This window comes from Phacochoerus africanus, chromosome 5, assembly GCF_016906955.1.
Source record: "Phacochoerus africanus isolate WHEZ1 chromosome 5, ROS_Pafr_v1, whole genome shotgun sequence".
Lineage (NCBI taxonomy): Eukaryota > Metazoa > Chordata > Mammalia > Artiodactyla > Suidae > Phacochoerus > Phacochoerus africanus.
Window position 1 is genome coordinate 102346735 of NC_062548.1, and position 27021 is coordinate 102373755.

At 45.4% G+C, this 27021-nt stretch overlaps 2 protein-coding genes across 3 annotated transcripts in view; one reads left to right on the plus strand and one right to left on the minus strand.

Annotated features, from left to right (window-relative positions):
* MTA3 (metastasis associated 1 family member 3) overlaps positions 1–9279 on the minus strand; it is a 229128-nt gene extending 219849 nt beyond the window's left edge. The window contains exon 1 of the mRNA XM_047782189.1: positions 8461–9279. The gene's annotated coding sequence lies outside the window, so the exon portion shown is untranslated. The remainder of the gene's footprint in view (positions 1–8460) is intronic.
* Positions 9280–9398: 119 nt separating this feature from the next.
* KCNG3 (potassium voltage-gated channel modifier subfamily G member 3) overlaps positions 9399–27021 on the plus strand; it is a 54843-nt gene continuing 37220 nt past the window's right edge. The window contains exon 1 of one of the 2 annotated variants that reach the window (XM_047782193.1): positions 9399–10667. In XM_047782193.1, coding sequence (XP_047638149.1) covers positions 10003–10667 — 665 coding nt within the window. In that variant the 5' untranslated portion in view covers positions 9399–10002. The remainder of the gene's footprint in view (positions 10668–27021) is intronic. The other variant, XM_047782195.1, reaches the window with a different exon arrangement.

Genomic DNA, 27021 nt, shown 5'->3' on the forward strand with positions numbered 1-27021 from the left:
ACTTATTTCTGCATTTTCTGCTGAGCCATTGGCTCTATTCTCTGACCCAGGCTGGAGACAGGCTTATACCAACCTAATTGCATCAGCTCCAAACCTTCTTTTGAAACTGCAAATCTTCCAGATTGCTGTACCTCTTAGCTTTCCACTAAGAGCCATTTCTTTCTCTCTCTCTTTTTTTTTTTGCTAACGTGTGAGAACATGTATCTTAGGGAAAACCAAGGCAAATGCCTGGAGTTTTTTTTGCCATAGAAGGGTAATGGGATCACTCTCACCAGAATTGGATTATTTTATCTCCATTTAAGAACCGGAGGAAAATAGTCTGTATTTTAAATCCTGTACCTTGGAGAAAAATGCAATTGCTGTTGAAGAGTATATCAATTATTAAGTGTGGAGCCAATGCTATTTTGGTTGCATTTACAATGAGAAGATCATTTCCAGGAATGTCGTACTCTCCGCTTCAGTCAACCCCAGCCCCAATATTTCCTCTGAGGCAGAAATAATAGCGCTGGGCATGGGGGGTTGGAGGGCTGGGATTGTGAGGCAGGGAAACAGATTGTTATGGGGACAGAAGGATAAGAACAGCAGGTGTTTTTGAAGGCTGACTCCTAAACCAGTTAATTTTGGTTCATTAATGTTGATAAAGGCAGTTCTCCTCTTTGCAGAATGGATAGAACACAGCAGGAAACTTTCTATTCATTTTGAAAATGTCTTTGATTTTTCTTGTGAGTAGACTCCTCTCAGGCTGATTGAAGGTGCCCTGTGATGTGATAAGGGGCAGAGTCGGGGAATCCCTCTCTGCTTAGCGCTCCCACTTCCTGGCCATCTGGGCTCAAGACCTGCTTTGCTGGGAAGCTTCACTCCTGATCTTGAGCACCTGTTCAGGCAGCTGGGTCTCTGAGATGTCCATTGACTACCAGGGCAACATCCTTTTATTTATTTTATTTTTTTATTCTTTTGGCTGCGCCCACGGCATATAGAAGTTCCTGGGGGAGTTCCTGTCATGGCGCAGTGGTTAATGAATCCGACTAGGAACCATGAGGTTGCGGGTTCAGTCCCTGCCCTTGCTCAGTGGGTTAACGATCCGGCATTGCCGTGAGCTGTGGTGTAGGTTGCAGACACGGCTCGGATCCCGAGTTGCTGTGGCTCTGGCGTAGGCCAGGGGCTACAGCTCCGATTTGACCCTTAGCCTGGGAACCTCCATATGCCGCGGCAGCGGCCCAAGAAATAGCAAAAAAAGACAAAAAAAAAAAAGTTCCTGGGGACAGAGATTGAACTTAGGCTATAGCAGAAACAATGCTGGACCCTTAACCTGCTGAGCCACCCAGGGAACACCCAGGGCAACAGTCTTTTAAATTTCTTTGTTTCCTGTAATTTGTAAGCCAAGACACACAGAACTGCCTGGATCCACATCCAGTCCTTTCTGGACAGTTTATTTTTTGGTAACAATTTTATTGAGATCAAATTCTCAATTAGTCCATTTGAAGTTTTCAGTTCAATGGCAGACAGTTCTTTTTTCCTTGCAGCCCCTCTGCTCCTTTCACACTCTTCCCTTCCGTCAGGGACAGGTATGGATGAATCATCGGACACGATTAGAACTGATTCCAAGAACTTTTCTAACTAAAGCACCTGCTGGGTAAGGAGTAGGGTCATCCACTGACCCAGGGATGGGACTGGCTAAATGAGTAGGGCTTCTGCGGGAAGCTGGCATACACTGCAGTACAAGGCAGAAAATAGTGCCAAAATCTCTGCCAGCATGCCAACCATTTAGCAAAATTGAAGTGGTTTTTTTCAAAAAGAGCCTGGATTTCTCAAGTTGGTCAATTTCAGCCTTACTATATGCATACACTGATACTGCCAGTTCAGCGCTCAGAGAACATGCATTTTAATTAACAGTAATGGTCATTTATTCCTTCCTTCAACAAATAGTTACTGAGCTCAAACAAGAAGACTGGAGCTAGAAGAAGCCTGGGCACCTAGAATGGTGTCCACTATTCCAGGAGTTGTGGACAACATTGTGAATTAGACCCAGGATCTCTGCTTTCAAAAGGAATAAGCAGGAATTCTCTTGCGATGTAGTGGGTTAAGGATCCAGCATTGTCTCCGCAGTAGCTTGGGTCGTTGCTGTGGCACAAGTTCGATCCCTGGTCTGGGAACTTCTGCATGCTTCAGGTGTGGCCAAAAAACCCAAAAAAACAAAAGCAAAAAAAGGAGTGATCAGAGTCTGGTGGGGAGACAGATGATAACTAAGGAACAGGAGGATGAGCACGTTTTATTTGTTTGTTTGTTTGTTTGGCTGTGTCTGTGGCACATGGAAGTTCCTGGGGCAGGGATCAAACTCAAGCTACAGCAGTGACAATGCTGGATCCCCAACCCACTAGGCCACCAGAGAATTCCAAGAGGAATTTTATTTTACGGTGATAAGGAAATAAAAATGCTATGCTAGGAGTTCCCATCATGGCGCAGTGGTTAGCGAATCTGACTAGGAACCATGAGGTTGCGGGTTTGATCCCTGGCCTTGCTCAGTGGGTTAACGATCCAGCGTTGTCACGAGCTGTGGTATAGGTTGCAGATGCGGCTCGGATCCCGCGTTTCTCTGGCTTAGGCCAGTGGCTACAGTTCCGATTGGACCCCTAGCCTGGGAACCTCCATATGCCACGGGAGCGGCCCAAGAAATGGCAAAAAGACAAAAAAAAAAAAAAAAGCTATGCTAGAATGGTGGTCAGGGAAGGCTTCTGTGAGGAAGTGACATTTGAACTGAGACCTGACTGACAAAAAGGCATAGGCCATGTAATGCTCTGGACCAGAATGTTCTGGGCAGCAGGAGTGGTAGGGTGCATGGCCCCAGATGAACTGAGCAGAGGCGGAAGCAGGACACAGCTAGAATGGGCCCAAGAGAATTTGGTAGGAGGACATGTGCTGAGATTTTTCTTTCTTTTTAAAAATACTATTTTTTAAAACACTGAAAACATAATCTGTGCATTGGGTTAAAAAAAAAAAGACAAAGTGTTTATGATAACCAATAACAAGTAGGTCTTTTTTCTACCCTGACCTTTCCACTCCCTCACCAAGAAATCACCACCCTAACCGTATCTTACACATCCTTTCACAAATCTTATCATGTATCTACATCTACATCCAAATACATATTCATATATCTTTTTTTTTCTTTTGTCTTTTTAGGGCAGCACCCACAGTATATGGAAGTTCCCAGGCTAGGAGTCGAATCAGAGCTGCAGCTGCCAGCCTGCACCACAGCCACAGCAACACAGGATCCGAGGCACGTCTGCGACCTATACCACAGCTCACGGCAATGCCGGATCCCTAACCCACTGAACGAGGCCAGGGATCAAACCCGTAACTTCATGGTTGCTAGTCAGATTCGTTAACCACTGAGCCACGATGGGAACTCCTGCCCTTGATCATTTTAAATCAAATATCAGACATTTTATCATCTCCTGATAAAATATTTCAGGACATGAAAGTGACTTATGGATGATTAGTTATCTTGTAGAATGACCCACATTCAGGATTTGTCAGATTGCTTCCTCTGGTCTCACCTGACTCTTCCCTCCCTTCCCGGAGGTTTTTGATACTGGGTAGAGAGTAGAGTTGGTGGGGGGCCAGCTTGGGAGGCAAGAGAGCCTGCAGAGACCTTGGTTTCAGTAGTGGGTCTGGTACTTATTAGGAACTGTGGGTCTTTGAGCAAGTTGAACCTCTTGAAGCCTCATTTCCTCATCTGGAAAATGAGGATTATCATAAGAGCATTTTCGTAGAAAGCTGAGCTTGTGGTGCCACACAGAAAGGGCTCTTAGTCACTGTAAGGAGCAAGGGACCCTAAATGGTGATGGGAAGGGTCATCGCATCATAATGCAACATAGCAGCAAGATGGGAGTGAGGATGAAACTGGAGAGGGGCCATTGTGATGGCACCAAAAATGTTTTTGCTGTTAATGAAGAAGAGTAGCAGAATATGCTACCCCAAAATACATTACTTTGGCATAAGGATTATTTTGAGCTAAAGGCACTTATAAAAACATAAGTTGCTCTGCTATGTACAATAGCCAAGGCATGGAAGTCTTCTAAGTGTCCATTGACAGAGGAACAGATAAAGAAGATGTGGTATATATATATACAGTGGAATATGACTCAGCCATAAAGAAGAATGAAATAATGCCATTTGCGGCAACATGGATGGACCTAGAGGTTATCATACTAAGTGTAGATGGTGAAAGACAAACATCATGATATCCCTTATATGTGGAATCTTAAAAAAAGGATACAGATGAACTTAGTTACAGAACAGAAACAGACTCACAGACTTGGAAAGCAAGCATGATTACCAAAGGGGACAGGGGGTGGGGGGAGGGATGGACTGGCGGTTTGTGACTGGCTTATGCACACAGTGGTATATGGTATATGGAATGACTGGTCAGCGAGGATCTGCTGTATAGCACAGGGAACTCTACCCAATATTCTGTGATGGTCTATATGGGAAAAGAATCTGAAGAAGAATGAAATGTGTGTACATGTAGAACCGAATCACTGTTGTACAGCAGAAATCATCACAACATTGTAAATCAACTATACTTCAGTAAAACTTTGATTTTTATTTTATTTTTGCTTTTTAGGGCCGCCCGCACCTGCAGCATATGGAGGCTCCCAGGCTAGGGGTGGAATCAGAGCTGCAGCTGCCGGCCTACACCACAGCCAGAGTAACATCAGATCCGAGCTGCGCCTGCGACCTACACTACACGCAGCTCATGGCAATGCCAGATCCTTAACCCACTGAACAAGGCCAGGGATCGAATCCGAAACCTTGTGGTTCCTAGTCGGATTCGTTTTCACTGCACCACGATGGGGAACTCCACTTCAGCAAAACCTTTAAAAAGAAAAAAAAAGGAAAAAGAAAAAAAGAAAGAAAGGTGCTCTAGGAACTTCCCTAGTGGTCTAGTGGTCAGGATTTGGCGCTTTGACCACTGTGATCTGAGTTCAGTCTCTGGTCTGGGAACTGAGATCTTTTATCAAGCCGATGTACACTGTGGCCAACACCCCCTCCACTAACCCTCCCCTATTTCTTTCTAAAAAAGGAGCTAAAACTCTCATATGAAAGTTTCCTCCTTAAAAAGGAGGAAAGTAAAAAAAAATTTTTTTTAATTAAAAAAAAAGGAGGAAAGTGCTACTCTTTTTCTTTTTTTGGCCGTAGCCGTGGCATGTGGAAGTTCCCAGGGCAGGTATGGAAACAATGACCTGAGCCACTTGCAGTGACAGCTTGGGGATTCTTAACTCACTGCATCACAAGGGAACTTCCTGCATGTTTTTCTCTTGTTTATCTCTCTTGCATCAATCTAATTCTCAAGCTCAGTCAAAAACCCTAAGAGGGTAGAGGTAAAATTTTGCCTTCTCTGTAAAGACTACATAGTGACTCTCTCAAGGCTGAAGCTTTAAAGACAGTGTTCCTTTTGCTTGCAGGAGAGCATAAATTGTTGTGGAGCAGATAAAAAGGCCAGGGCTTTGGTTTGGGAGGGGGGTGACATGTCCCTCACTGGTTACTCACCTTTAAGAATGGGCTCGGTGTGGTGGGGTGGTTCTGAGGGCAGTTTATTGAAAGCTGTGGCTTTCCTTTCTCCAGAGGTAATTGGGTATAATAGGCAAAGTCATTAGAATCTTTCCTTTACATAAAATTAGCGACACTGGAAGACTACATTTCCATTCAAAAAGCTGATTCTTTAAAGCATCCACTGATGCTGCAGATGTTGAGAGATAAATTGGTGTAAACACAAAGACCTGGAAATAGCAATGAACAGCAGAGCAAGAGCTTTTCAAGGCAGAGTCGATAAGTAAACTGCAAGGACCAGTAGTGGCCACAGGGCATTTCAATTTATAAAATTTTGGGGTCAAGTGTTGGAAACCCTTCCTACGGGGCACTCACAAGCTCAGCTTTCCACAAACCCCTCTGTTACTCTCATTTTCCAGATGAGGAAATGAGGCTTCAAGAGGTTCGACTTGCTCAAGGATTTTGAATACATCTACTTGTACAGTACAAAGTGATGAAGGAATCCACGTTCAACCCAGATGAGCAATATACAGGTTACAACTTTTCACTGAATTTTTGATGTTTTGGGTTATTTGTCTGTGATTGGTCACATTTTTAGATGAATCAATTCATTTATCCAATTTGTATTTATTTACAACCCAAGAGTGAGAATGCGCATGGCTTGCTTGGGCTGGTGGCATATCCGAGGCAAGATTTTTTTCCCAGTGTCATGCATTGAGGTGTATACCACCCTTGCATCATCTCATTTAATGCTCACATCACCCCTCTGATGGAGCCATGGCTCTCTCCATTCTCGGGATGAGAAAACTGAGGCGCAAAGAGATTAAGGAACATGTTTCAGGTCACTTAGCAAATAAGTTGTGCAGCCAGGATTTGATCTTGAGAGGGCCCTAAGAACCAGTGAGGACTGTACTATAAGGACAATTTATAACTGTAGACCCTTAGTCCTTTTAGGTTCTTAAACTGGAAAATGACGATGAAAATAAAGAGAAGGAAGAGCTGTCTAGTGGCATAGCACAGGTTTCACAGATCGAAGAAAGAACTGGAGGGCAGAGATCAGATAGAAGGTTTTGCCAGCCGTGCAGGCCCTGGAGATGGAGTGACTAGTTTGGAATCAGAAAATCGGGTTCCAGCCTTGCCTCTACCGTGATGCTGCTGGATGCAGAACCTTAGGCAAGTTACAGCCACATCTTTGAAGCCTTGTTACTCCTCCCCAAATAACAAGCTTATCAACTGAGACTAGAAAATCGCTTTCAAACTCTAAAATTCTGCCTGATGCCTTTAAATTTTAACGCAGCCTAAAGATTTATATACAAAGACCCTAAATACATCCAGAATCCAGAAAAGAATTTCGATGTAATAATTCTCTACATAATCTTCTTTTCAAAGTACAAAGGAATAAAATTGTTTTTAAGAATACTTTCTAAACCAGATTATATTGAGACAAGCCACTCATTTCTGCATCTTATTGTCTTCTTTTTTTTAAGAAAAAGCTTTGGGTATTGTTGCTGCAGTAGTGGTTGATGATATTAAAATCAAATAAGAATATTACTCTTGAAACAAATGAAATTATTTAAACCTATCTAAGATATTTTATGAAAATATACCTAGGAGACACAAATTGTATTGTCATCAAATTAATATGTTTCCTAAGCTCAAATTTAATTTAAAGTATGATATTTCCTCAACTGGTTCACTCAACAGACTTTAAAGAGAGTTCAGATAGAGAAGACAGGAAATATAGTAATGTTGAAACAAATAATCGATGAAAGAGTTGTTCTGTGTTCTTTTGCCCATGATGCTTCTAGAAAGTATTTTTAACAACTCCTGGAGGAATTGGCTCTTGCTGGTGTGAAGCCAGGCTCTTCACTCTGCTAGCAGCTGCAAACTTTTCTCCATCCTCACATGCTATAAAAAATCCATTTCCAAGCCCTGCTGCGTCCTTTGTCTCAGTGTTTTTCAGAATTGACCCTCCTCATCTACAAAGATTTGGGAGTGGGGTTCTCATTCCCGGATTGCAGATATGGTCTTCTCCTTAGAATAACCCACAGGGCAAGAGGATCTTCCTGAAATAAAGTCAGCTCTATTATTAAAACCTTCAGGGATCCCGCGGGCTTACTGGATGAAATCTAAATTCTGTGAAGAGAAGGTGGCATCCTTGCAGCCAAGCAAATGCATTAGCTTTCTTTATAGACCAATCCTTCACACCTGAGATTTTGCTACTTGGACTGCTCTGCTCTGTCAGTTTATGACCATTACCTTCTTGGATTCTGTCTTGAAACTCATTTACTTTAGGATGTTATCCTGGTATAGTAGCTATTTTGCAAGTAAATAACTCCTTTTTTAAAAATTTTGAGTTTTTAATCACATTAAGTGCTTTTAAGAGAAATTATTCAAGTCAAAGGATAAACAACTTAGAGAGATTTTCATTCTTTTAGAAATCATCCAACAAGGACCTACTGTACAGCACAGGGAACTATATTCAGTATCTTGTAATAACCAATAATGGAAAAGAATATATATGTGAATATATATGTATGAATTCATATATGAATCACTTTGCTGTACACTTGAAATATTGTAAATCAATTACACTTCAATAAATACATACATGCAAAGTCACCTAGAGTGATTTTACTTTGTGAGAGAGAGCATTCCAATTTTTAGGTGTCTGTTTTTTCGCTAGGAATCCACACTAGAACCAGAGCAAAATGACTCTTTATGGTGACCTCTAGTGGGCACGGGACAATCCTACAAAATTATGAAAAGTGAAGGGCAAAGTAAAAATCCTTCCCAGTAACTAGCCGGGGTATTCTGAGGTCAGAGGACCGCGTCCTACCCCACCCCACTCTTTTTTTTCTTCCAGTACTTGTTTTGAATTTAGCACAGTTTGCCTTAAGGACTCACCTGTTTCGCCTCTGGCGGGTACTGAGCGGGCAGGGCTGCCTGTGTCGCGTGTCCTGTGAATTGCTGGGAGCAGTTTAAAAAAATCCCTGGCAGGTGGAACCCACTCCCTGGGCAGTTCGCTCTGCAGACCCTTAAAGGGCTCTTCAAGCTACGAGGGCCGGTGCTGCAGCCAGCTGGAGGTGCACGGGGGAAATCAAGACATTGTGAAAAGGAGGATGCAGACGAAGGCCACGCGAAATTCTGTTCTTGCCAGTGGCAAGGCGATTCTCCCCAGACTTTCACCCCACTCTACAGGAAGTGTCACGAGGGGGTCCAGGAGCGCTACCAGTAGGAGCTCTTTCAGGACCCGCGCCCCAGAAAGCGGGGGCTGGAGCCGCTCTTTTCCGGGAGAGGGCAGGCGGGAAGGCGGCACCGAGGCTGGGTGCTGGGGTGTGCGGCCGCCTTCGGAGCACGCGGTACGTGGGTCTCCGCGCCGGGAAAAGAAGAACAAAGTCGACAAGAAAAGAATTGCTGGGGTGCCTTATCTCAGAAATCCTTTGGGGCGATCTCAGACACCGAGCTGGGCTTCGTATAGTTTCTGGAAAAAGCTCTCCCAATGCCGTCTGTCCCCGCCCCTCAAATCCGGCACCCTACTCCTCATTCCTCCTTATCCTCCCTTTGGGGGCCATTAAAGGGGCCCTTGGGGAATTCCCAAGTCATCCCGATGGCTCGGGGGCGGGACGAGGGAGCAGCGACCCTGGCCGCGGGGCTTTGCTCCCCCTTCCACCCCGGGGCTCCGTGCTCGCCGCATCCCGCTCCACGGACCCCTACCGGCCACTGCGGGCGGGAGCAGAGAGGGAGGACGGCGTCACGAGGCGGGGAGCCCGAGGTCCAGGGCGGGGCGCCGGGGAATCCCAGCCTGAGCGAGGTGCGGGCGCGGGTGGGAAGAGGAGGGCGGCGCGCGGAGGGAGGTGAGCCGAGCGGAGCCGGGAGGCGAGGAGGGGGAACCGCGAGGAGGCCCCGCCCCCGCCTCTCGGAGCCGGCTCTTCGCCGCCTCCGAAGCCGCTCACTTTGCCTCTTGCCTCTGGACGGCGGCGCGGTGCTTTTGGAGCCAGGGCCGGAGGGAACGCCGGGGACCCGGAGCCATCCAGCACCAGCGCCTCCTCTCGGCGCGCACACCCCTTACGGGGGACAGCGCCGCCGCCTTCAAAGGGCACCCCGGCCTTGGAGGGGGCATCCCTGAGGCTCTAGGGGCGGCGGCGCTGGTAGCCTCGTTCCTGGCCAGTGGGGCGCAGCGCTGGAGCCGGAGGGGACTCCCGGGCCACCAGCAGGTACCGCCGCGCGGAGGGAGCATCGCTAGCAGCCAACGCTGGGCTGCCGAGGAGGCTAGAGCGGAGGGGCTTCTGATCCAGCGAAGGGCAGCAGCGGAGCCCGGAGGGAGAGCCCGCTGGACAGCCCGCGAGCACCGACGGCGCACTCCCCCGTCGGCCAACGGCAGGCAGGCCCCGCAAGGTAGCCAGGGGGGCGGCGCCCTCGGGCCTCGGGGCCTCTGGGCGGCCAGCCATGACCTTCGGGCGCAGCGGGGCGGCCTCGGTGGTGTTGAACGTGGGCGGCGCCCGATACTCTCTGTCCCGGGAGCTACTGAAGGACTTCCCGCTGCGCCGCGTGAGCCGGCTCCACGGCTGTCGCTCAGAGCGCGACGTGCTCGAGGTGTGCGACGACTACGACCGCGAGCGCAACGAGTACTTCTTCGACCGGCACTCGGAGGCCTTCGGCTTCATCCTGCTCTACGTGCGCGGCCACGGCAAGCTGCGCTTCGCGCCGCGAATGTGCGAACTCTCCTTCTACAACGAGATGATCTACTGGGGCCTGGAGGGCGCGCACCTCGAGTACTGCTGCCAGCGCCGCCTCGACGACCGCATGTCCGACACCTACACCTTCTACACCGCCGAGGAGCCGGGCGCGCTGGGCCGCGACGACGCGCGACCCGGCGGTGCCGAGGCGCCCACCTCCCGGCGCTGGCTGGAGCGCATGCGGCGGACCTTCGAGGAGCCCACGTCGTCGCTGGCCGCACAGATACTGGCCAGCGTGTCGGTGGTGTTCGTGATCGTGTCCATGGTGGTGCTGTGCGCTAGCACACTGCCCGACTGGCGCGCCGCGGCAGCCGACAACCGCAGCCTGGATGACCGGAGCAGGTACTCCGCCGGCCCTGGGAGGGAGCCCTCCGGGTAGGACGCACTGCTTCTTTGCCCGTCCCGTCCGTCCTGTCGCGTCTGTCCGTCCAGTCCGTCGGTCCAGTCTACGTCCTGTTTACCTCCGGGAGGCCAAGCCAGGACGAGTTCTGGGTCCAGCGAGGCCCCAGGCGCGGCCAGCCAAGGGGAGGGTTGGTCCTCACTACCGCCTCTAGCCGACTCCGGTCCACACAGCACAGGCCCCTTTTGAGGGCGAATCCCCAGCCGTGGGGAGGGGCAGATAGAGATAAACAAGACTCCCACCTTCGTAGCTTACTTTTGAGCAAAGAGCAACCAGTTAATTAGATTTTTCTAAACTTTTATTATTGGTATTTAACAGCTTGACCTTGGGCTAAGAGCAATTAGAATTATTTGCCAATTTTTTGATGGTTTTTGAAAAAATGAAGCCTTGTTATCGTGGAGTGTGGTCTGCTGTACACAGCCCACACACTCTATACGCTCTGCCTAACATGTGCTGTAATGGAATTGTTATAAAGGAGATTAATTTAGCAATAGACTCTAAATAATGGATGGCTGTGCCCTTTTCTCTCTTCTTTTCCTATCAAGTATAGAGTTAGCAAAGCACCTGTCCACTATTTGGTGGATTCACGCTGTGACTTTCAGAGGGATCTTCAGTCTAGGGAGGGAAAAATCCTTGGGAAAAGAGGAACATTTAAACTGCCTAAATCCAGAAACAGTATTCTAGTATTTAATGGTTTTTCTTTTCACTTTAGTAGAATGAAAGGAAAATATTTTGGTCTTTCCTTAGATGGTGCTTACCTTTCAATAGTGATAACATACTTGTGTTTTTAAGACTAGTGAGTTTATTTTGCATATTTGGTGGGAGGAATAAACAGTAAAGTTGGACTTTCAAGGGAGATAGTCTCTTTGGGCACAAACACAAAATTGTATAATCTGTTTTAGCGTGGATACTATTTTAAGATTCCTCCTCCATGTTCATTTTTTAAATTCCGTTGCTTGCCTGGTAATCTTTTCTTGATGGGCAATGTGCATGGTTCCAGTGGTGCTATGTGCCTTGATACTGGAGTGGATTACTTCCACGTAATAATCTTCCTTTGGAGAATAAAGATTTTTATTAAAATCTGAGAACTAAATAAAATTGTCTGGTACCATGGAATCTATTACTGGTATATCATCTTGGCATGAAATCCAAGAAAGGAAATTCATTAGGAAACTCATTTTGTTTAATATATTAGGCTCTGAGTTTTTGATTTACAGATAAGAATTACTTATTTGGTACTCCATCAATACAGTGAAATTAATTTATATATCTAAATACATAAGTGCCCCTGATTCTTTTAAAGGGCCATAAGAAAATGAGCCATAAATGTTTGGTCTTGAAATGATTAACTAGTAATTGTTGAATTCTAAGGTTAGTGAAGGTTCAAGCTACTTTAGGAAAGGGAACAGGAGACTTGAATTATTATTGCAAATATGGAGGGGAGTTGGCCAAGTCAGTATATAAGCAAAAACAATGAAATAACCTGAGTAATAATTTGGGGAGGATGGAGGGAGTTTTAGGAAGAGGGGGAGGCAGTCTGGACACCATTAAGGTAAAGCATTTGGAAAGAAATGAGATTCATGAATAATACTTTTAGGGGGAGAGAAAGAAACCAAAAAGGGAAGAGACAGATGGAAAAGAGGAAGACTGCGAAAGAAGTGAAGGAAGAAGATAAATGTTTAATTTGTGTATATGTATTTTATGTATGTATATAATTATTCAACTCAGAACTGTTTCCTAGATACGCAGATATTTCAGGCAAAAACATGTTTTTCTTGGCTTAATGGCCCAGTTTTAAGCTTCACTCTGAGTGTAGGTATATGAAAATCATTATCTGTAATCCCAAATAGATAAACTAAAGGATGACTGAATGACTGAGGAGGCTGCACATTACAGAGGGAGCCTCCCACAGGCTTCCTTCGACAGAGAACTAAGGTGGTACTTAGAGAATAGTGTCTCAAACCCTGTTTGCTTGTGGTTGCTGAAATTAGTCTTTCTAAAACATCATTCTCATCTTCAACCATATTTGGCATCTACTGAATAATGTCAGAACTTGACTGTATCTCTTGGTCTTCAAGACTCTTTACCACTTATCCACAGTCTGCCTTTGTTGATTTACCTAGCGTAATTTGCAAGCACCTTTTGAGTATCTGCTCTGTTCAAGGCACTATCAATGTTCTGAATCTTATAACTTTTTTTTTGGTGAAGAAAAAGTGTCAAGTTGGCTATGTAGGAGCAGAGGCATAATTGCTCAACGATTGAGTTGTTCTGGCAATGTCTTCAAGGTGGGAGAGAATGGAAACAAGCCTTCTTCAGAAGGTTGCAGAGGTTGTGCACTCCAACACTGGCAGGGGATATCATTAATATAAAGTACAGAGTTTGAAACCTGTACAACCATGTGTGCTCCACCTGGGAACAAAATAAGGAGACTTTTCCAGGTAAGAGCAACATCATGGGCTCAGGCATGACATTTGTACATTATGTTTAAGGAGTGTGAGTCCAGTAATGGAGTGAGAGGTGGAGAGAGAGCAGCGTTAGAAGGTGTGGAGTGAGAAGTTCCCATTTCGGCTCAGGGGAAACAAACCTGAATAGATTCCATGAGGATGCAGGTTGGATCCCTGGCCTCTGCAGCATTGGTCACAGAGGCGGCTCAGATCCTGCAGCTCCTCCAGCTGCAGCTCCAATTCTACCCCTAGCTTGGGAGCTTCCATATGCCATGGGTATGTCCCTAAAAAAAAGGGAAACAGAAAAAAAAAAAAAAGGAGGCCTTAAATGAGAGGGAGAATCATTTTATTTTGCAAGCAGTGATTAGCTGTTGGCAGGTTTGGGGTGAATGGATTATGCATGTAAAGTAACACATGTCTTGACTTGTGTGCCATCAGTTGGTGGAGATTGGAAACAGGAGGATGAGTTTGGAGATGTTTGCAGAGGGAGGGAATGAGAGCTTAAATTTGCTTGCTTTGAGATGGTGAGCATGGAGATGAAATGACATCTCTGAGAGATGTTAGGAAAAATCATAGTAAATCTAGGGCATTCGAAGTATATAGGCTCAAGGGCTGATTAAGTGGATTTCCAGGAGCTTGGAATGCTCCCTGACACCTGCAGGCTCCATTTGTCCAGGTGGGCCTGCTCACTTGTTCTTGAACCACCTGGATGTCCCTTACTGTGTAGTCAGTCCCTTGCTTATTCATATTGGACCACCATCCGTCAAGCCCAACTCAGATTCTATTTCTCTTTTGAAGCCTTTCCTGACTACACTAGTGGATGTGATGTTTCCTCTTGAGTTTCTTGAGGGATTGCTCACTTGTGTAACTTATTTGGCAGCTGTGATATCCTTCCTAGCATGGTGGTTATTTTTTTCATATAAACATATCTTAGCTCCCAAACTAGATGAGATGAAAAGCCCTAGAAGGCATTCAAATTCTCTTATACTATTTATTGTGATGGCGTCTTTCAGGCTCAATAAATATCTAATGTTTATATTACATTTCAAAATATAACCTTCCAGAAGTATATCATCTCTTGCATAGACTGACGAGCTGTGTGGGGTAGGGCTGAGGCCTTCAGGTGGTGGAACTCTTAGTTGAGAAGGATGGTCTCTGGAATGAGAAAAAAGTCTGTTAAGTCAAAGAATAATTATTTCTCAAGTACTATTGTGCAAAAGGAATAAAGGTTAGAATGTATCTTTTTATCAACCTCTGAAATTTTGTTTTTTCATTTTTGTCTTTTCTAGGGCCCCTCCCTCAGCATATGGAGGTTCTCAGGCTAGGGGTCTAATTGGAGCCGTAGCCACCGGCCTACACCACAGCCACAGCAATGCAGGATCCGAGACGCATCTGCAACCTACACCACAGCTCACGGCAATGCTGGATCCTCAACCCACTGAGCAAGGCCAGGGATCGAACCTGCAACCTCATGGTTCCTAGTTGGATTCATTAACCACTGCCGCCACGACGGGAACTCCTTTTTTTTAAAGATTTTTTTTTTCCCCCCAACCTCTGAAATTTTGGAACAGCACACAATCTAATGTTTGGAAGACATCTTGAGAGGTCTTCCAGATCAATAATTTGAAATCTTTTTGTGCATGAACATGATCCTTTTACATTGATTTTTGTGGGGGTGGTTAAAAATCACATAAATAATAGCTTAAGTTTAAAAGGTACAAAAGCAAGCCTTTCTCCATTCCCCAGCCTTTGATTTATTTTCCCTTAATGTAACCAAAGTTCCTGGCATTTTGTGTTTCATTTCAGAGACATTCTCTGTATTTACAAATATATCAGATATTTACAAAAACCAAACAAACAAAACCTCAATATTGTCCTGAAACCTGCTTTTTTAACTCACCAACATGTCATGGAGATTGTTCTGTATCAGTCTATAAAGAGCTGCCCAGTTCTTTTATGCAGCTGCCTGTCGTTCCATTGTATGGATGTCCCGTAATTTCCTGACACCTCACATTATTTCTTGTCTGTAGGAAATGCTGCCGTGAATATCATTGTACATGTACATTATTTTGCTTTCATGAAAGTATATCCGTAGGATAAATTCCTGAAAGTTAAGTCATGAATCAGCGGGCATTTGTGCTTGTCATTTCCATAGGTAATTCCAAATTGCTCTACAAAAAGAGAGCAGCACCATCACCAGCAATGTGTGAGAGACTGTTTCTTCATACTCTATAAAGTGTTATTTTACATATATTTTGTTTTTAGGGCCACACCCGTGGCCTGTGGAAGTTCCCAGGCTAGCTGTTGAATTGGAGCTGTAGCTGCTGGCCTACGCCACAGCCCCGTCTGCAACCTACACCACAGCTCACGGCAACGCTGGATCCTTAACCCACTGAGTGGGGCCAGGGATCAAACCTGTGTCCTCATGGATATTAGTTGGGCTTGTTACTGCTGAGCCACCACGGGAACTCCCGTTATTATATTTTTGATCTCTACCATGCTGTAAAGTGAAAAATGGTGTCTGGTAGTTTTATTTTGTGTTTGCCTTGAGTGAAGAAATGTGCATCTTTACATATATTTAGGAGTCATTTATCTTACTTTTCAGTGCACTGTATGTACCATTTGTGCATTTTGTCAGTGACTTTCTTAGCTGGAAGATTTTTGAAAAGAATTAAGAAATTAGCCCTTTGTTAATGATGTAAGTTGCAAATATATTGTTCTCTAATTTAGGACCCCATTCAAAGAAAAAACTCTATTGCTTAGAACACAGTACTAACTGTACACAGTACACAGCTGTACTTTTGACCTCTATTTGAGAAAATAAATGATTCAAAAATAATTGTAGGGCATTCCTATTGTGGTGCAGTGGAAGCTAATCCCCTGTATCCTCATGGATTGATGTATCCATGAGGACTTGGGTTCAATCCCTGGCCTTGCTCAGTGGGTTAAGGATCTGACGTTGCTGTGGCTGTGGTGTAGGCTGGCAGCTGCAGCTCTGATTCAACTCCCTAACGTGGGAACTTCCATAGGCTTCAGGTGTGGCCCAAAAAAAAGCAAAAAAAAAAATCGTATGAGTTCCTATTGTATCTCAGTGGGTTATGAACCCAGATAGTATCCATGAGGATGTGGGTTCGATCCTTGGCCATGCTCAGTGGGTTAAGGATCTGGTAGGTCAGAGATGTGGTTCAAATCTGGTGTTGCTGTGGCTGTGGTGTAGGTCACAGATGCGGCTCAGATCCCATGTTGCTGTGGCTGTGGTATAGGCCAGCAGCTGCAGCTCTGATTCAACCCCTAGCCTGGGAACTTCTATATGCTACAGATGTGGTTCCAAAAAACAAATTTTTTTTTTAGGAGTTCCCGTCGTGGCGCAGTGGTTAACGAATCCGTCTAGGAACCATGAGGATACAGGTTCAATCCCTGGCCTTGCTCAGTGGGTTAAGGATCTAGCGTTGCCGTGAGCTGTGGTGTAGGTTGCAGACGTGGCTTGGATGCCGAGTTGCTGTGGCTCTGGCGTAGGCCGGTGGCTACAGCTCCGATTCGACCCCTAGCCTGGGAACCTCCATATGCCGCGGGAGCGGCCCAAGAAATAGCAACAACAACAACAACAAAAAGACAAAAAAAAAACAATTTTTTTTTAAAAGCAAAAGACAAAACAGAGCAAAACAAAAATAACTGTAAATTCTAACCATTAATCAGTGTGTTTTTTTTTTTTTTGACTCCTATGACCATGCCAGGCATTGTGGATACAGAGGTACATAAACACAGGGTTTCTGCTCTCATGGAGATGGTGGACTAATGGTGGTTGTGGGAGAGGGAGACAGCCAGCAAAGTCAGAGACAAGTAAGAATTTCATGTAGTGAAAAAAAAGCAGAGTATAGCTTGCAGCAGGGGTGCTGTGTCATTTGCATAGGGTGTGAGGAGGTGACCTGAGCTGAGACCTGAGTTATGAGAGAGACTCAGCCTTGGGAAAGGGAGGGAAGAGTGTTCTGGATGGTGGGAATAGCAAATGCTGAGATGACAGTGAGCTTGGGTCCTCTACAGAACAGGAGGGAGGCTTGTGTGGGCTAGCGTTTAGGCCAAGGGAAGGGGCAGATGAGGTTTGAGGGGAGGCAGCGACCTCTCAGGCAAGGTCCTGTGTGCCTTGGGAAAGAGTTTGAATTTCATTCCAAATGTGACAGCAAAGCTTCGGAAGGTTTTAAAGCAGAGGAAAGATGTGACCTGATGTATTTTTAAAACATCGCTTGGAAGTTTCTGTTGTGGCTCATTGGGTTAAGAATCCGATGTTGTCTTCTTGCGGATGCGGGTTTGAGTCCTGGCTTGGGCTCAGTGGGTAAAGGATTTGGGGTTGCCCTGAGCTCTGGCATGGCTCACCTGTACGGCTCGGATCCCGTGTTGCTCTGACTGTGGTGAAGACTGAAGCTGCAGTTGTGATTCGACTCCTAGCTCAGGAACTTCCATATGCCATAGGAGCAGCCACAAAAAGAAAAGAAAAAAAACTACACTGATCTCTGGGTAGAGGATGGACTTGAACAGGTAGCATTGGATGCAGCAAGACCTGGCAGGCGAGAGAATGGGGGTTTGATCTAGAGTGGGGTTTGATCTAGTAGCAGTGGAAATGGTGAGAGTGATTAGATTTGAGTAAATATGTGGGGTTTGATTATGTTACGAACGATGACTCCATCTGCCAGTACTAGGAAGGTATATGAGATATTACATATTGAGTGAAGCAGTGGAAGGGCCCACAGGCATTGAGGTCCCTCCTGCTTACCTGCCTTGGCCCACATGTTGGAAGGTGGGAATCCAGTTCTTCTCTTCTCTACAAGGGTCTGCTTCCCATTGGGGGGTATTGTGAGAAGGCTCTGAAAAAAAGTGAGCTCCTGAGGGTCAATGGGAGAGAGAAATCATGGACATTTTCCATTCTGTTCAACCCAAACCATCATCTGAAGAGGACTGTCCCTTCTGTCAAAAGATCTTTGGTGGGGAGTTCCTGTCGTGGCGCAGTGGTTAACGAGTCCAACTAGGAACCATGAGGACTCAGGTTCGATCCCTGGCCTTGCTCAGTGGGTTAACGATCCAGCGTTGCCGTGAGCTGCGGTGTAGGTTGCAGACGCGGCTCGGATCCCGCGTTGCTGTGGCTCTGGCGTAGGCTGGAGGCTACAGCTCCAATTCGACCCCTAGCCTGGGAACCTCCATATGCCGTGGGAGCGGCCCAAAGAAATAGCAAAAAGACAAAAAAAAAAAAAAAATCTTTGGTGAACATATTCACAGCCTTCCTTAGTGAATAGTTCTGGTAACTAATCTTAGATTGGATGATATTCTTTGAGTTCCCATTGTGGCACAGCAAAAACAAATCTGACTAGTATCCACGAAGATGCGGGCTCGATCCCTGTCCTTGCTCAGTGGGTCGGGAATCTGGCATTGTCATGAGCTGTGGTGTAGGTTGCAGATGCGGCTAGGATCCTGTGTTAGTTGTGGCTGTAGCATAGGCCATTTGTAGCTCTGATTGGACCCCTAGCCTACGAACTTTCGTATGCCCTGGGTACAGCCCTAAAAAGCAAAAAAAAAAAAAAGCTGATATTCTTAATGTTTCCTCTAATTGATAAGACAAACTGTGGGTGTTTCAGGCCGTTTGCTTTCCAGTAACATCTAAGTGTCATTTCAACACTGCCAAAGGAGATTAATGTTCTTTTTGGCATTTAACATATAGACACAATCATCTTTTAAAATTATGAGGCACTGCTGCCTCTTTCATAAAAACATGCCGTTTGTGAAGTTCCCACTATGGCGCAACAGGATCCTTGGCATCTTGGGAGCACTGGGACTCAGGTTCCATTCCCAGCCCAGCACAGTGGGTTAGGGATCCAGTGTTGCCACAGTTGAGGATCTGATCCCTGGCCTGGAAGCTCCATGTGCCACGCCTACCCCCCCCCCCTCAAAAAGATGCTCTTTGTTGGTCAAAACTTCTAAAAGATGGACCAGATACAAAGTACTTGTCCCTCTTACTTTTTGGTCTTTCAGTCTCAGCAGCAGTGTTCTCTTTCTCTTTTGAGTTTTATATCTCTTTAGCATGCAAAGTCTTGCTGTAATTTTAATCTGTTCTATTGAAATCATTTCTGAAAGTTGCTTTGTGTTGCGGTGAGAATTTGAGGAGATGTAAAGATGTTTAAATTTTTTCGAGGTGTTATTTTAAGCCCAAGTTTAAAAAATGAAATCAAAATGAAACACGAGGTGATGGAAATTTAAAACATAATTGTATTATGTCTATTGCCTTTTAGGTCAATATTATATAAATTCAGTAGGTTTTTAAGTACTTTAAAAATAAAAAAGCAATATTTGAAACTGAAGATGAAAGTCTCGGTGCTTTTACTTTGCAGATAAGGTGGATGTTTTCAGAAGCTAGTAATTAATAGATCTCTGATAGGATTGAACATAACACAGAACCTCAGATAGAGTCTGTTCTTTCACAGTGGACTGTTTCTTTTAATGTGTATTCAGGGTTTTTCTATCTACTGCCAATTTTAGAAATCAGTGGAAACTTTCTTTTGTCAATACCTTTTCTTTAATCAAAGTGCTTTTTTTTTGGAAAGCAAGTAATTTTAAACACTATTCTTTTTATTTATTTATTTTTGTCCGCCCCTCGGCATATGGAGCTCCTGGGCCTGGGATCAGATTCCAGCCATAGTCTCAACCTAAGCCACAACTGCAGCAACACCAGATCCTAAGTGCACTGTGCCAGGCTGGGGATTGAACCTGTGTCCCAGTGCTTCCAAGATGCTGCTGATCCCATTGCACCACAGCTGGAGCTCCTCTGTTTATTTTTTTTTCAAATGAAAACTTTGCTCATTTGAAAAAAAACATATGGTTCTAAGTGTTACAAAGCGAAGAGTAAACATGCCTCTTTCTCCTCCATCCTAGTACCCAGTTTCTGAGTATTCTTCCAGAAATTTTCTTTGTATATATATATATACACATAAATGCACAATATACTCACATATATATGCATGTGTTTATGTGTATATATGTACACATATTTACATGCTTATATAATGGACATATACAGATGAGTTTTTACATTTATAACTGGGATCATTCTATAGCCTTGCTTAGCAGTTGGCTTTTTTTCACGTAAAATCTGGGAATTCTTTCCACATAAATTAATGTAAATATTCCTCCTTTTTCAAATCTCTGTAGAATTTCATTGTATAAATGGGGCATAATTCATCTAAGAAGTGTCTCTCCTGTGAACAATAGTAATTTTTTTTTCATTTATAGTGATTTTTATTTTTTCCATTATAGCTGGTTTTCAGTGTTCTGTCAATTTTCTACTGTATAGCAAGGTGACCCAGTTACACATACATGTATACATTCTTTTTTCTCACATTATCATGCTCCATCATAAGTGACTAAGCATAGAGTTCCCAGTGCTATATGGCAGGATCTCATTGCTTATCCATTCCAAAGTCAATAGTTTGCATAACAGTAATGGTTTTAATAGTCAATATTTATGGATACTTAATATGTGCTGGTTACTTGTTAAGTTCTTACATGTATTTTGTTACCTAAGTCTCATAGCAATCCTGTGTGGTAGCACCATTGTTATCCCCATTTTATAACTGAGATTTAAATAGATTAAGTTGACATCAGATTCACAGAGTGGGTAAGTCATGACCTGGCATTTGATTCCCAGGTCCCTGCTCTTAATGCCGTGGAATGGTTAGTTCAACTCTAAATTTTAGAAAATAAAAACAGAGGCTTAGAACAGTCTTTTTTATTTCTTTGCAAATCAATGTCAGTGTATATGTTGGATAAATTCCAAAGTGGAAAAATAGCTGGGTTAAAAGGATTGGGTTTTTTTGGTTTGATTTTGTTTTGGCTGCTTCCTTGGCACGCGGAAGGTCTTGGGCCAGGGATTGAACCCAAGCCACAGCAGTGGCCCAAGCTGTTGCAGTGACAACATCAGATCCTTAACTGGCTGTGCCACAAAGGAACTCCAAAAGGGCTGTGTTTACATGGCCCCTGCCCCCAGCGGCCTTGCATCAGGCTCCCTTCACCTCCACGCCTCAGTTCCCCCAACTGTGAGGTGGGGACAGGGCTGCACTGGGCAAGAGAGCAAGAGGTAGCGGGGGAGCCTGGACCACCGCGGTGGCCCACTATCTGATGAGGATTGTTTTTTAAGTGCAGTACTTGGTCCACCGGCTTCCGCTGCCCCCGTTGCAGTCACGCAATAACCAGCCTGTCCGTGGTTACCTCCCCGGAGCAGGCACGTCCACCTCCCTCCAGCGCCCGGGACCAGTGGTCCTGGCAGCGCCTGGGCATGGGGGTGAGGCAGAGGATCCCACCGCTGTGATGAATGTACTGACGAGCTGAGGCAGCAGCGCCCACTAACCCCCACGCCCCTCTTCCACGCAATAAACGACAGCATTAGCGCCCTCCCCCCCAAAAAAACAAAACGAGGAGTTCCCATCGTGGCTCAGTGGTTAACCAATCCGACTAGGAACCATGAGGTTGCGGGTTCCATCTCTGGCCTTGCTCAGTGGGTTAAGATCCAGCGTTGTCGTGAGATGTGGTGTAGGTTGCAGGCACAGCTAGGATTCCAAGTTGTTGTGGCTCTGGTGTAGTCTGGTGGCTACAGCTCTGATGAGACCACTAGCTTGGGAACCTCCACATGCCGCGGGAATGGCCCTAGAAATGGCAAAAAGACCAAAAAAAAAATGGAAGGATGGTGTTTAAAAAATTATTTTGATAGATATTGCCAAATTTTTAATCTAAAACATGAATGAGGAGTTCCTGCTGTGGCACAACAGGATTGGTGGCATGTTGGGAGCTCTCTTGGAGCTCTGGGATGCAGGTTCAATCTCCAGCCCTGACACAGTGGTTTAAGTATCTGGTGTGGCCTCAGCTGTGGCTTAAGGTCATCTCAGCTCAGATCTGATCCCTGGCCTGGGAACTCCATATGCTGCAGGGTGACCAATAAATAAATAAATAAATAAATAAAGCATGAATGAAATTCAGCACTGCTCTTTTTTTTTTTCTTGGCTGTGCTCATGGCATATGGAAGTTCCCATATGAGGGACTGAACCCATGCCACAGCAGTGACAATGCCGGATCCTTAACCTGCTGCACCACAAGAGAACTCCAGCTGCTCTTTATTAATAATAGCTGTTATAATGACAATGCAATTAATAATGAATAGAATACTAATATTAATAGTATTTTAGTAGAAAACATTTAGAAATAACTTACTTTAAAAAATAGCATTATTTATTTATGGGCTACACCCATGGTGTGTAGAAGTTTCTGGACCAGGGATTGAACCTGCACCACAGCTGCAACCCAGCTACAGTAGTGACAGCGCTGGATCCTTAGCCCACTGAGTCACCAGGGAACTCCAAAACAGCATTATTTAGATGTAATTCACATGCCTCAAAACGTATCATTTAAAGTGCTTATCCAGGGAGTTCCTATTGCGGCTCAGTGGTAGTGAACCCAACTAGTATCCATGACGATGTGGGTTCAATCCCTCACCTCACTTAGTTGGTTAAGCATCGTTCATTGCTGTGGCTGTGGTGTAGGCTGACAGCTGCAGCTCCTATCCGATCCTAGCCTGGGAACTTCCATATGTTGCACATACGGCCCTAAAAAGACAAACAATAAAAAAATAAAGTGTATATCCAGTGACTTTTAGTATATTCACAGAGTTATAGAGCTGCCCCCTTCCATATTCTTTTTACCTTTTTTTTTATCCTTTTTTGGTCCTACCCACAGCATGAGGCCAATGATTGAGTTCAAGCTACAGCTGTGATGTGCACCACAGCTGCAGCAATGTTGGATCTTTAACGCACTGTACCACAGTGGGTATTCTCCATCCATACTTTTTTAAATATTATGTTTTGATGGTGTGTTTGAAGGAGTATAAAAATGTATTAGGAGGAGTTCCCATCATGGCGCAGTGGGAGGGAATCCAACTGGGAACCGTGAGGTTTCTGGTTCGATCCCTGGCCTTGCTCAAGTGGGTTGGGGATCTGGCGTTGCCGTGAGCTGTGGTGTAGGTTGCAGACGTGGCTCGGACCCCTCGTTGCTATGGCTGTGGCGAGGTCAGCGGCTATAGCTCTGATTAGACCCTTAGCTTGGGAAGCTCCATATGCCACAGGTGCGGCCCTAAAAAGATAAAAGACCAAAAAAAAAAAAAGTGTTAGAAAGTTGGAGCACATAAATGGTTAAGAGGGGCACCCAGGCATTTTGGTTGAGCAGATGAATCAGACAAAGCAACTGGCCAAACACTTGTATTTGAATTCATTCATTCATGAACTTATGGGTCTGTTGGAGTGTTTGGCATATTTGTGTATATTTAAATGATTTTCTTACCCTTTGAGTAGCCAGGACCCCTCAGCTTCTGACTCTAAGGATAAAGGGAAGTATGTAATTGAGGCAGTCATCTGACTTTCAGCATGTCAAAAGGAAGACTGTGGTGGGAGTTTCCCTGTGGTACAGCAGGTTAAGGATCTGGTGTTGTCACACACTGTGGCTCTGGTTGCTGCTCTGGCATGGGTTTGATCTCTGGCCTGGGAACTTCTGCATGCCATGAGCCATGGCAAACAAACAAACAAACAAACAAAACCCCCCCCCAAAAAAACCATGGTGGAAAGATTCAAGGATTCAGAGTCAGGAGGCCACCCTGGACAGTTGGTTCACTGCCCTAATGTGAGCCTGCACCCTCATCTGTTAAGCAGGGATGTCACACAGAAGGGTCACAGGAGAGAATGAAGACAGCAGGCAGCCCTCAGCAGGAAGCTAAACTAACTTAGCTTTGTCTTTTCCTGTCTTAGGCCTCTTCTCACTGTCTGTCATTTCTCCCTTCCTTCTTTTTTCCCTCCCTCCCTCTCTCCTTCCTTCCTTGCTTTTTCAGGGCCGAACTCACAGTGTATGGAAGTTCCCAGGCTAGGGGTCGTACTGGAGCTACAGGTGCTGGCCACAGCCATAGCAACAGCAGCTTGGAATCCGAGCCGCATCTGGAACCTACTCCACAGCTCACAGCAACGCCAGATCACTGACCCACTGATCGAGGCCAGGGATTGGCCGTGTCCTCATGGATATTAGTCAGATTCGTTTGCACTGTGCCACAATGGAAACTCCTGTTTGTCCTTTCTTGATGTTGCTTGTATGTCTTAGCTTTTAGTCTAAAAGTTCTCTGAGAACAGAAATTCTATACTTCACAACACATAGTTCAATACCTTGTACACAGGTAGGCACTTAGTATGTGTTTTTCTTTTCTTTTTTTTTTTTTTTGGTCTTTTCTAGGGCCACACCCACGGCATATGGAGGTTTTCAGGCTAGGGGTCTAATCGGAGCTGTAGCCGCTGGTCTACACCACAACCACAGCAACGCGAGATCCGAGCCGCATATGCGACCTACACCACAGCTCATGGCAACGCTGGATCCTTAGTTCACTGAGCGAAGCCAGGGATTGAACCTGCAACCTCATGGTTCCTAGTCGGATTTGTTAACCACTGCGCCACGACGGGAACTCCAGTATGTGTTTTTATATGAATTATTCATGTGAAAGAATCATGAAACTATAACAGTTCTTCCTTCCCGCCTTCCTCCCTCCCTCCTTCCTTCCCTGGCCATACCCAGTGGCATGTGCAAGTTCCCAGGCCAGGTATGGAACCCACAGCAGTGACAATGCCAGATCCTTTGGCCACTAGGCTACCAGGGAACACCAGCATTTTCATTTTTTCATAGGAGAATGTATATTTATAAGTTGCCTTCACCATGTAAGCAGGTTGTATTTTATGAAATCAACTGCAGATTGATTTTGTGGCTTTCCAATCATTTATTCATTCAATTCAACATTTTTTTTTCTTTTTGTCTTTTTAGGGTTGCACCCATGGCATATGGAGGTTCCCAGGCTAGGGGTCCAGTTGGAGCTGTAGCTGCCGGCCTATACCACAGCCACAGCAACACCAGATCTGAGCCTTGTCTGTAACCTACACCACAGCTCACCACAGAGTCATGCTAACCACCATGTTAGTCCAAGTTGTGGTGCCAGGGTTTCCTTTCTTATTTTCTGGGTAAAAAAGATACTGTTCTAATTGGCCAAGCTTGTGTCTGACATCATTGTATGACGAGGGTCTCTGCTGTGCGCCACACACACCTTCCTTTGCAGGACTGGTGGTGGCCTGCAGGCAGGTTAGGCCCACTGCCTGTTTTTGTATAGCCCTTGAGCTAAGAATGGTTTTTACATTTTTAAATGGTGAAAAAAAAAATCAAAAGAAGAATACCGTTTTGTGACTCGTGGAAATTATCTGACATTCAAATTTCATTATCCATAAATAGTTTTACTGGAGCACAGCCATGGTGGTTTACGTACTATCTATGGCAGCTTTCCTGCTACTCCGACAGAGTTGAGTAGTTGCCTCAGAGACCATACAGCCCACAAAGCTTAAAACGTATACTTTTTAATTTTTATTTATTTTTTTAAGGGCTGCACCTGCAGCATATGGAAGTTCCCAGTCTAGGAGTTGAATTAGAGTCACAGCTTCCGGCCACAGCAATGCTAGATTCAAGCCCCATCTGCGACCTACACCACAGCTCACGGCAATGCCAGATCCTTAACCCACTGAGCAAGGCCAGGGATTGAACCTGTATCCTCATGGATGGCAGTCAGTTTCTTAACCTGCTGAGCCACAATGGAAACTCCACAACATTTACTATCTGGCCCTGTAGTGAAAACATTTGCCAACCCTTGGTCTAGAATGATCTTGTCAAGATCTGGGCTGGTCCAGCTGGGCACCTTCAGGCAAATTCCTTCCGTAAACTTGAGTTTGTTACCCACCCTCCCAAGTTGGGCCCCAACAAAGCTCCTCCTGCCCGGTGTTATTTGAGCCGTAGAATGAGACGAGTTAGGTTCAGAAGCAAAGAGAAGCTTTATTCCCTGATGAAAGAAGAAAGAGGTACACGCGTGCTTTCTAGCATCCACACTGTCCTGGACAGGCAGACAGCAGGACTGCTTTACAGGGATCTCCTTGGAGGGAAGCGGAGGAGCGCGGCTCTCCAGGGGAGGCACAGCTGTGCTGCTCTCAACTCCCACAGTGCTGGGCGCCGCGCAGCCGCACTGGGCCGGCCGCCGCCGCCATCTTGAATTGAGTGTCCCGGAGCTGCAGGCGGAGTCCTGTCGCGTCTCATCCGGGGCAAGGCTTCTGCACGTGGCACCCTGTGAGCAAGTGGAACTAGACCAAACACAAAGGGAAGGAGAAAGAGGTCAGACTTTATCATATCACCCAGCTTGTAGTTTGTTTTTTTTTGTTGTTGTTATTTCTTGGGCCGCTCCCGTGGCATATGAAGGTTCCCAGGCTAGGGGTCCAATCAGAGCTGTACCCACCGGCCTACGCCAGAGCCACAGCAACATGGGATCGGAGCCGTGTCTGCAACCTACACCACAGCTCACGGCAACGCCGGATCGTCAACCCACTGAGCAAGGGCAGGGACCGAACCGTTAACCTCATGGTTCCTAGTCGGATTCGTTAACCACTGCGCCACGAAGGGAACTCCCCAGCTTGTAGTTTTATTTCCCAGGTATTGTTAATGGGCTTTGCTTGGCTGGTGACATTTCCTCGGTTGTAAAATAAGGATAGCGATGTACCTGTGTTCCTGAAATCAAGGATCAATTGCTGCCCTTGCATCTCTGTGAGGCTCACCCTAACTCTCAGACTGTTCTGTTTTTCCAAAGGCCTTCTCCTAACCTGAGTTGATTGCTCAAGGTAGAGTGGGGGCTTTAGTTAGTATGAGTGGTTGGTGTGGGAAATCCAGTATTTGTAAATTAGGGGCTAGCTGTGTTAATTTCAGGTTTCGGATTTAGATTTGCTGATTTGCTCTGAATTGGTAC